The sequence below is a fragment of the Heliconius melpomene genome, chromosome 5 (genome assembly GCF_056956725.1).
Source record: "Heliconius melpomene rosina isolate 202511_hmr_F chromosome 5, ASM5695672v1, whole genome shotgun sequence".
NCBI classification, from domain to species: Eukaryota; Metazoa; Arthropoda; class Insecta; order Lepidoptera; family Nymphalidae; genus Heliconius; species Heliconius melpomene.
Genome location: NC_140393.1, coordinates 2,965,845 through 2,976,994, shown reverse-complemented (window position 1 = coordinate 2,976,994; position 11,150 = coordinate 2,965,845). Strand labels below are relative to the sequence as shown.

The following is an 11,150-nucleotide window of genomic DNA, read 5'->3' as shown; positions in this document are numbered from 1 at the left end:
GGAAGCTGCCGTCGTGAGCATTCTGTAAGTACCAAGTAGCATTATCTTTGTCACCATTCCTTCCCATCTGAAACTCCCAACTTTTGTATAAAATAGCTATAGGAATACTAGTAGTGTTATTCACTCTCCTTCTGATAGTGAGAGTAGTGAAAGTAGCGCGAGTCAGTCGTCCTACCATTTTAGAGTCCCGTGTTTACATTAAACAATGGATCCAAAAACCTTACTTTCGTTCGTCCCTTCGTATAACGGCGATGCATTTACTTTATATAATTATATTAATTGTGCTAAGCAATGGCTACAGATAGCGGGTGGAGATACGCCACAAAATGTTATGTTATTATTAAGTAAATTAGAATCTAAAGCTGCTATATCAATATCTATAATTGAGCATGATTTTAAATGGAATAATATAGAATTAGCATTAAAAAGAGAATGCGGAGATAATAGAGATTTAAATACGTTATTAATAGAGTTAGGAAATGTTAAGAGAAAAGGTTTATATAAAGATTTAATATTCGAATTAAAACAAAAGTTATTTTTTATTAGATGTAAATTATTAGATAAATATAGTGAAAAACTTTTAGTAGATGAGGTAATGGAGCCGTACATAAATACCGCCCAGAATACCTTAAGAAATAGTTTACCGTATCATGACCAAATATATGTATCTAACTGTAATTTTAATGAAACGGCAACTAGAATATTGCAATTAGAGGCAGAAGGGAGATATGACAACTTTAAACAAAAATTTTATAACGTTTTACCGCCGCCGCGTAATGTACGTCAAAATACGTATTCGCAATATAATTCGAATTTTAGTTATAACCAGAGACAAGCTTATCCGTCTACATCGCGATCGAATAATTTTCCGATGCGACATAATTATAATAATAATTTTTATAACAATAATAATTACAACCATAATAAAAATCAATGGACTCCGAATGCAAATAATTTTTTTAATAGGCGGCAGAACAGTTATTTTAAAAAGAATCAAAATCATCCTAATACAAATAGGATCCCGCAGGAAATGGGGGATGTATCAATGCAATCAGCCCCTCCATTGCGTCCTGGTCAGATCAATTTAGGGAAAGGTATTGTTACTGAGGAAGTATTTCACCATGAAAATAATTTTAATAATATTAATTTAAATTTTCACGAAGTTGCCGACCGCGAAAAAAAATCACATAGTATAGAACATGTGAAAGATAAAGAGAATCACGATGAAGATGCATTAAATGTATTACAAGCTCATTGCGGTGAGGAAATATCGTTAGACAGTAAGCCATGTGAAATGAAAATAGAAAATCGAAAAATAAAAATAGAAAATCCTGTAAATACTGAGTCCAATTCATTGCTTTCAGACAATAAAACATTAAGTAATACAATAGATTCATGCCAAAAAGACAGTGATAGTGGCATACCGATTATTAACAATTATCCACCTAAACGTTTGAGACGTGTAGTGTTTGAAACTGCGCCTAACGAAAACGCAAAATATGAAAAAAGTATGTGGTATTTTTATATTCCACCAAATAATGAGGAAAAAGTTATTAAAAATTTTATGTTAGAATATTTAAGTAAAGAAAAATATGCGTTTATAATTCCTAATGAAGAATTATATTATAAAGTTTTTGAAGTATATAGGAAATATTTTGGTCATAGTAAGTTTAAGCCAATAAGATATACTAAGTTTTTAATAGAGATAGATAAAAAAGGGGAACAATTACATTTAATTAAAGAGTGTCATTTATTAAATAATAAACATGCAGGTATTAAAAGTGTTTATAAGCAATTACGGAAAAAATATTATTTTGAAAATATGCGAAAGATTATTAAGAAATATATTTTAAATTGTGAATTATGTAGGAAACAAAAGAATTATAGGAATGATAGATTGAATAAACGAATTCAGCCTCCAAAAGTTAAGTTAAGTTGAAATAGATGATAAGGTTTATTTAAAAAATTCAATGGTAGATAGGCACAAAACGAAATCAAGATTTCTGGGTCCATACAAAATCTTAAGTATAGAACCGCATAATAAATATAAAATAAACAATGGAAAAATTTATCACGTAGAGGAACTAATTGTTTCAGAATCCTCTATACTTTCGGATATAAGTTTAAGTAATTCGACCCTTCGGAAAATGTAGTAAAACCTACTCGAATATTAGAAGGAAAGTGCTATATAATAATTATATAAGTTAGAAATAAAAATTATTATATATAAATTAGAAAGATGTAAAACACAGATATCAAAGTAAATTTAATTTGATTTTTTATTGATAATTGCGTAAAGTAGTATATAGAAAATATGAAAAATTGTACCTACTATCCAATACAACCTTCCCTGTTCCTATCCTATAATGCGAACGGTAATTATAGCATACAATGTAAATGAAATATATGATGTCGAAGATTATACTGAACTAGAACAGTAATATGCAAAGGAAATATTAAAAAAAAAAGAGAATTACAGCTGATGAAGATGGAGAAAAAATGAAATTCCAACAATTAACTATGAAAATCATGACATAGTATAATATGGTTGACAACTATTATTATATTGATATGCCTAATTTATGTTTAAATTCTCAGATCTAGGTTTCATTCGAAACATGTACTTCGAATTTGGAGGGGGACAGTCAACCTAGTCTAACATTGTTGTAACACATGGTTTAAATAAAAGATAATAAATATAAAATAAGTGCCCAACGGACTGTGGGCCCTTCGTAGATTTATGACTCCGAGAGAAAGTTCTTTGAAAGCATTACGAGAACCCTGCTGCACATGTTGGGGCACATGAACATTTGGATGTCGATGACAATAGGCTCGCTGATTTCCGACTTCCAGGGAATTTCATATAATAACTCCATGAGAAACAAAGCATCATGGGAAACGAGCTAAAGGGGTGGGGACACCCGAATTTGTATTAAAGCCGACCAACCTTAGGGATAAGGCGAATTCCACTACCAGCACTCTTATAGTTAAGAACTAGTTTTAATAATAAATGTATTTTATTTTAATAATAAAACAGTTTTTATATACAAAGTTTAAGATATTTTTACTTAGGTATGGATATTAAGAGTCAAAAATTTTGCTTTACTACGTCAAAACAATAAACTTTGACTAGATACCATAACGAAATGAGTTTCACGAAAGCAATTATGCAAATAAGTATCAATGTTCAAATATTCAAAATGGATGTAATTTGCAATTGTAATACATTAAGGCTGTGAAATCTATCCAAGCGGCAATCTAAATGGCACAATGGTGACTGTATCAATACACCTCATTAAATAAATACTGTTTGCCATCTTCAATCGACGTTTCTTGTTACAACGAAAGGTCTAAACTAACGATATGTACACAATTTTGGCAACAAATAAGAAATAATGTAAATATTATAAGAACGAATGATAAATTGGTATGTCAAGTGAAATGATACTTGTTGATTCGACATTAATCTTTCGTATACATTTTAACGATATTTTTTTTAGATAATTAACATAAAAATGTTAGTTCTATTATTGAAGTTATGCATTTATCTTAATTGATCAGTAATTTACTTATGTGGATTGCGAAATATTTAATGTTTATTGTTCAAAGTGGACACTAAAACATCTTTGGACATAATTTCTATTTCTGACTTCAGTATTTACATTTCACGATTCAAGTTTTTTAAGCTAAGAAAAGTCCAATTTTATTTCCCTCTGCCCTTTTCACCCTTACAAACGATTAGGGTTTGTAAATATCATTAAAAATCCACAAAACGTCCTTTCAGGTCAAACAAAATTGTATAGACATTTGGATGAACATGTTTCCTAAAAGATTTTGTGTATTGTCCATTTCCCTAAGTTAAGTATTAAACGTACACATACATATAGAGACATCCCGAAACGTGACTTGAAAGAACTACTGTCTAGAAAATATAAAGAAACACAAAAATATACTACTACTACATACAATGACACACGACTGTCACGTTATCTCTCTATCTCTTTTCCCTCATTCTCTGACATCAACTTCCTCATACATAACCTCTAGGGAGTTGTCATGCTTTGTACGTGACGTTAGTGAAGTATTTTTGCTATTCAAAATCGACCAAAACCGTCTCAGTTCGTTTTATTATTAATTTGCACTGTATTTTTTCTGGCTTTACGCAGTATCTTATAGAAAACAGGGTAAATAAAATAAATCTAATCTTATCTTTTGACCCTCCGTTCTACACATTCTGGCAGATTTTCGAGGTATTGCGGGTTAAGTGGCATAACTCGTCGTCAATCTTTGTCTTGTTAACAGAGTGAGAAAATTATCACTCCACCATTTGCGTTCACAGTCAAACTTTGTGCTGCATCATGATCATGCCTCTACTTTTTTTATAATACACACTCTTTGTGAAACATTTTAATAGACATATACAGAACAAATTGTTTTTAAAAAATTAATTTGTATATGTCTCTTAAAATGTTACAAAATAGTATATAAAAAGTAGTAATACATTAAGTTTAGTTTTAAATACCTGATACAGTAAAATTATTTTCTAGTATAAAAATTGAAAATAACTGCTTATTTACAGACCCTCTACGACCTAATATGCCTACTGAACAAAAATAGCGATTGTTTTAAAAATACATCCATAATTTTGCCAATGAAAAACAAGTCAATTTAATTTTCTCTCCGCCTCTCATTTGTAATGGAAAAAATAAAACAAAAGAATACAAGAAAACCTTACAAAATTTTTTCCACAACCTATGAATATTTTAAAAGGAGCTCATGAACGGTGTTATCAGTGAAAATGTGACAATATATAATAATGGACCTTATCATAATTGCCGTCGCCAAGTTCGCTATATCGCTATGTTTTTATATAATTTTCCTGGACTAATGTCGTTTAATATTTTTTTTATGATTCTTCTGATGACCTCTAAGATACTTTAAATGAATGCTTCTAATAGTATTTACTTAGTATGACTATATTTCTGAATTCATTAATTTAATTATCATTCCAAAACGACACGGATGAAAATTAACGGAATGTTGTTGTTGTTGTTTGTTGCAAATTCAAATTATAAAGATAAATTTCTTCAGCAATAATAACAAACATATGTCTAGTGTTACCAGGAGAGAGAGAGTAGTGACGCCAAGTTATTAAATTCGTATCTTATAAAGGAATTTACCATATCCACTAACCACATGATAAATATAGCATTGAAATAAACTATAACCTAAATGCGGGCCACGTATTTGGGAGCTATATATCAGTCCCAAGAACGTTTTATTGTTTTGCCTTTTACACTATACTATCTCATAAATCGGAGTGTTGCTAGCTGTGAAATTATTAAATTAGATTTTTAAACCTATACTGGGGGACCCACAGCTTCGCCCGCTTGAATTATACGAATATTTATTAAATATGTTTATGACAATATTTTTTGTTTTCAATAGGATTAGTAAGAAAATATAAGCTTGAATAATCAAAATAAGCCGAAGCATAAGTTATAAATAAAATTCTTCATATTAGAAAAAACCGAACCAGCGCGAGTCGCGGTCGTTCCACCAAGAGTGTAAAGACCGTATAAAAAATTGAAGATTTCGAGGTTTTTCTGAAATTTATGCTTAGCATGGCCAGAGCCTTTTTATCATCTGATACCTCACTTGAACTAGCGGCTTTTAAACCAAATTTTGCAAACCTACAGTTATATTACTCCATCATTCTGTGATAGCCAATGTAATTTTTCAGGTTCCAAATTTCAATAATAATAACAAAATCCGCAAAACAAAAACATGTGCAAATAAAAACGTCTCTCTGGGGATATCCAATCTGAATTTTTTCAACTGCACCGCAATGGTATCGAGTACTTATTTTCTTTTTATTCCTATTCCATACTAGAAAAGCAACCAAATCATTTATTCAAGAATAATTCAAATCTATATCTCCAATTTTTCCTGAAACTAGTATATTCCTAACCTACGAAAACCGTAAATTTCACACCAGTAAACTTTTATATTTTTTTCCACAAATCTTCTTCCAATAGTGTAAAACTGGAATTACGTTCTTCAGATAACTGGTAAAGTTTGTGCAAAGTTCCCTTCTGTGATGAAAAGGATTTATTGCTTGCAAGATCTTCCCTTCATTACTCAGTTAAAAACGGAAGTAGGTATATTTCAAGGTCTCCTTTATTTAATAACTAGCGACCCGCTCTCGGCTTCGCTCGCTTGTGTTACACAATTATTTACTTTTATTATCATTTAAATCTATATTATATTGATAGCTAAACTTTCAGCCAATTCTATAAAATACTTTTTTTACCAAATTATTTCTGCCCTGTCATCTGCAGGAAAAGTAGCAGCGTGAAACAAAACAAACGTAAATACATACATATTTATATAAATAATTTTCCTTCCGATTACCTGTGACGGAAGTAACAAGGTTCACAATTAGAGATATTCGCATTCGCAAACCAAAATAGAAACGTCACATAACTAGAAAACAAAAGGCACTCACGAATCATAAAAATGACAGAACAAAACAAACGTAAATTCACAGAGCACCAACAAAAGCATTCAAATCTTTTTTCGTCAGCAACCAATATATCACGGAGTTTCCCCACAGCATTCACTTTTCCACTTCCTTGATGGTAATTGTTGGAAAGTGAATGGAAAAGTTCTTTTCGGATTTAGAGATTTTCCTCTTAAAAATGAAATAATTGGTGTTTTATAAATAAAACGGTTTGTGGAAATCTGTATTTGTAATTTAAATTAAGTACTATATGTTAAAACACAAGTTTTATTCTAAATGAGAATCAAATTATTGCATTTAGAGAACGGAGTGTCATAACACTGGGTTCCAAGGTTCCCTTGTATATTTAATAACAATAATTTTTAATCCTCCAAACAAAATCCTCCATACTTCTAAAAAAACAAGAACAGATCCAATAACCTACTATCGTTAATTGAGTTTCCACAAAATAACCAACAAATATTTGACAACCAAAATTCTAATACCTGACACCCACGCACCCATTAAAATTGTTTTTTCATATAATTTCGTTGTTACGTTTATCAAAAGCTTTACCCTATAAAAGAAGATTAAATATGGCTTTAGTAAAATATTTATAATAGAATTGTAAAAATATTGTTATATTTTTTATTTTTGTTTCTCCTAATAAAAATGAGCGCTGACTTTTTTTCAATTCCCAAAATATGATATTCCAATTTGGGCCAAAACCCTAAATTCCCTCTGCCTATCCTGGTATATGAAGGATAGGCAGAGGAACAAACATGAAGTTAAAAAAATGTAAATACTTAAGATGTAAATAAATGAATTGCACCAATCCTTAATATTTACTTTATTTAATAGAATAGAATAATACGACAACTCTACTGATGTAAACGAATTTTACAAATTTATATTACGCTTAGCAACGTTTTTTACCTATTAATATATTTAGTATATATAAAACTTAAATATATTTACATATGATAAATAACAATTAACTTTATTAAAAAAAATCACAAATACACAATAAAATAAATTTATTTAAGAATTTTAGAACATTTCTTCATGCAGACCATGCATATATACGAGGGTTCTTCAGTAGTGGTTGTCGGTTTAGGTGTAGTAGTTGTAGTGGAGGTAGGCTTTGGAGGCTTACAAAAGAAGTAGGGGTCGAAATGATAGGGTATCTCATGACTCCAGCCTTGGTTGAAATGCCACGGATGGTCAACGTAGATGAGGGAAGACGCGTCTGAAACAAAAAAAATATATCTTTCAATTTTTTTTCAGCTTCCTAATATGCAGAGGAAGCCTAGTGTAAAGACACTCCGCTCTCTATTTTTCGCCAAATTCTGGAAACTTTGCCTCGTTACCAGAGCGAGGAAATTAATTTTATATTAAATATTTCATTTACTCGGAGAGGAATCGAACTCACAACCTGTCGTGTTTAAAATCGCACGCTTCTATAACTCTTAGTCAACTATTTTATTCCTTATACGAATTACACTTATGATTACATTGAAGAACTATGTAAGTAAAAGTGTCAGTATACAATGTAAGTCAGTCATAAACTTACGCATATCCTTCAAATAAACACAGTAATAAAACTAAAAGAGCGAAGTTTATTTGTTATTGTTACATCTCTTTTTAATAATAAAAGACAGTTTTAACTATTCATTACTTTCAATAGAAAATGATTTTAAATAACTTTGTAAAAGAATATGAAATAAATAACTGACTGACAGAACTATTTTGACCGAATTAAAAAAGTGATCCCGCTTTTAGCAGATTAGGCAAAGGGAGCCTAGTGTTAACTCTGTTCACCCATTTATGCCGAATTTTTCGAGACATTATGTATTGACAGACTTTTGCCTTGGTGCCAAAGCGAAGAAATGAAATTTCTAGTTATTTCAAAAATAATTGAAAAAACTTGAAATAACATCAGAGATCGCAATCATTTTTTTGATATTATAATGGAACACAATACCATCTACATTTAATGATAGCATAACAATATCTTCTGTTCAATAAATGTATTCTTCAAAGAACAAGTATTTTTGTATTAAATATGTTGCTATTATTAAAATATTATAAGCCACGGAATTCTTTTCGTAGAATTTTTGGTAAACAAAAAGATATTTATATTTATGCTTATTATTATTAAACGAAATTCAGATATCTATCCATTATCTATGTGCTTATAATAGACCAATGCCAATTCCCTCCAAAGAATAATTAGATATCCATATTTGAAAAACTACTGAACTGATTTTGGTGAACTTTTAGTACTGTATACTATTTGTATACAGAAAAAATATTCAGTAATTATATAGCAACGCTTCAGTTGCTAAATATTCTATATTAAATCCTTTTTAGAAGACAAAATAAATTATATTAACTTACCCTCGTCACTTCTTCGCGGTGAGCAGTACAAAGGGCAGACCTTAACGCAGAATAATAACGGCTCCTGTGCTGAAAATTTAATTAAATAGTATCACCATATATATATATATTATATATAGGAAATAAAATTATTCAATGAATGAATTGAATATAGAAAAATATTTTTTATTTTTACAAAAAAAAATTTTACGTTATAAATAATACTCAAAATCAAAATCTGCAAGCTGAAGTGGCAATGGGCAGGCCATATTGTCAGAAGGACCGACAACCGATGGGGAAGAAAGGTCCTCGAATGGCGACCACGTCTCGGCAAAAGGAGTACAGGCCGCCCTCCAACCAGGTGGACCGACGACCTCAAGAAGACAGCGGGAACCCGCTGGATTCAAAGGGCGCAGTACCGGACGGACTGGCGAGCATTGGGGAAGGCCTATGTCCAGCAGTGGACTTTAAAAGGCTGATGGATGGATGGAATATCCTCAATAGGATTCAAACTAGCATCTACCAGAATCGGTTGAGTTTATAGTAATTTATAATTAACTGTTAGTTTATATAATCAAAAGTAGATTTCTCCTGGGATTATATCAAGTGGCAATAACTGTAATAATTATGTTATAAACTGTTGAAACCAGTCGTGGTGCACATGCGTGTGACTGTAAACGGGTTCTATTCCCACTCGAGGTAATGAAATTCTCAATATTTTCATATCCTCTCTCTGGTTCAGAATTCAGCGGAAAATTGGGAACGGAAGTGTCATAATGGGAACTTAGCATTTTAACACTAGGTTCCCTTTACCTAGAAAAAAGGATAACATATGTGGGTTATTAAGTTTATTTTTAATTTGAACAATAAATAATAACATTGACTATGCTGTATAAGTAGTACCTACAATAAATAAAATTCACTTTCATAAATATATTTGTGACTATAACTTTAGAAATACTGTCAAATAGTCATTTTATATGAGTGTCTCATTTTATTTGACAGTATTACTTTAAGCCCGTCTACCAAGAAGGTATTTTATTGACATTTCTGCCAATGTGGCAATTTTTTTTCATTACTTAGAAATTGTAAGTGTATTTTTGTTTATTTAGCCTGAATATAGACTTGTTAGACGACTGCCTCACTTCACTTTGGTTATACGAGTACATATATGTTATTTAAGCCATACATTGGATTACTTTGGAGCATCGTTGAGCAAGACCACAAGAGTACGACAGTAATGCGATGATTGAGTTCGATCCCCACTCGAAGAAACGAAATATTTACTTAAATTTATATTTCCGTTTCTTCGGTCTGGTATCGAGGCAGAAACCGCGGCGTTGAGTTCCGCCACTCAACACGCAAAGCCTCCAGAATTCGGTTGGGCAACGGAGTGTCTTAACACTATATTCCCTCTGCCTTGTTGAAGTTTTTGGATACAGTTCTTATATTATAAAAACACAAAAGAACTCTAGTATATAGTTTTGTAATATAGAAAACTAAAATAGAAATAATAGTTACAAAGAAATAATGTAAAGACAACATCCTTCAACATTTCGTTATAAGGACATCCCCTGGGAGCTTCAAAAAGCTCTCGTAACATCGTATTTACTTCCGGAGGAAACGGCTTCCGCGAAACACATTTACTTGATGTTAAACTTTTCTTTTACTTTGATGTCTCTTATAATTCACGATAGTTTTGGGTTCGATATTCATTTGTTAGACGCAGTGTAATATTAAATCGGATCGCATTTAAATTCATTAATTCAAATTAACTTTTAACATTTAATCTCAGTCTTTTTACGACCGTCTGAACACTTTACGTGTTCTATTTACTTTTTGTTGTAATAAAAAAAGACAGACGCTAGAATAGTAAGGTTAATTGTATTGTAAATATAGTAAAAGAAAAGAATAAAAGAGAACTTTCTTCTCGAGGCCAGTTATGGCGCAGCGGCACAGTGTGACTGTAAAATAGACTGGTTGTGGGTTAGATCCCCACTCGAGAAACTGGTGTTAGTTCTGGTACTGGAACTTACTTTTATTTAGGTTTTTTTGAAGAATAACAATAAAAATATTACAGAAAAGACTATAACAATAATTAGAAAAATTACCTTTATGCAAGAAGAATGGTCGGACTTGCGAAATTAAATTCGCGAAAAAAATGTAAAAAATAATATCCATATTTATTAATAAGTGTTAAACTCAAACAGTTTTCTCAACACGCACCTTTCACTTGAAAATTACTACAAGTTTTCTTGAATACTAACCG

The 11,150-nt window shown here is 31.0% G+C and overlaps 1 protein-coding gene across 1 annotated transcript; it reads right to left on the bottom strand.

Annotated features, from left to right (window-relative positions):
• Positions 1-7,524: 7,524 nt before the first annotated feature.
• Positions 7,525-11,150, bottom strand: LOC146538905 (uncharacterized). The gene is made up of 3 exons (XM_085185662.1): positions 10,993-11,150; positions 8,903-8,971; positions 7,525-7,751 (listed from the first exon to the last, which is right to left on the bottom strand). The coding sequence occupies exons 1-3, from the start codon at positions 11,060-11,062 to the stop codon at positions 7,540-7,542; spliced, it is 351 nt and encodes a 116-aa protein (XP_085041788.1). The 5' UTR covers positions 11,063-11,150; the 3' UTR covers positions 7,525-7,539.

Excerpts from the sequence above, each read along its gene's own strand:
- LOC146538905 (XM_085185662.1), bottom strand. The coding sequence starts at position 11,062 with ATGGATATTATTTTTTACATTTTTTTCGCGAATTTAATTTCGCAAGTC. Across the intron at positions 8,972-10,992 it reads ACCATTCTTCTTGCATAAAG|CACAGGAGCCGTTATTATTC; the intron begins GTAATTTTTCTA and ends TTAAATTTTCAG. Across the intron at positions 7,752-8,902 it reads ACCGCGAAGAAGTGACGAGG|ACGCGTCTTCCCTCATCTAC; the intron begins GTAAGTTAATAT and ends TTTTTGTTTCAG.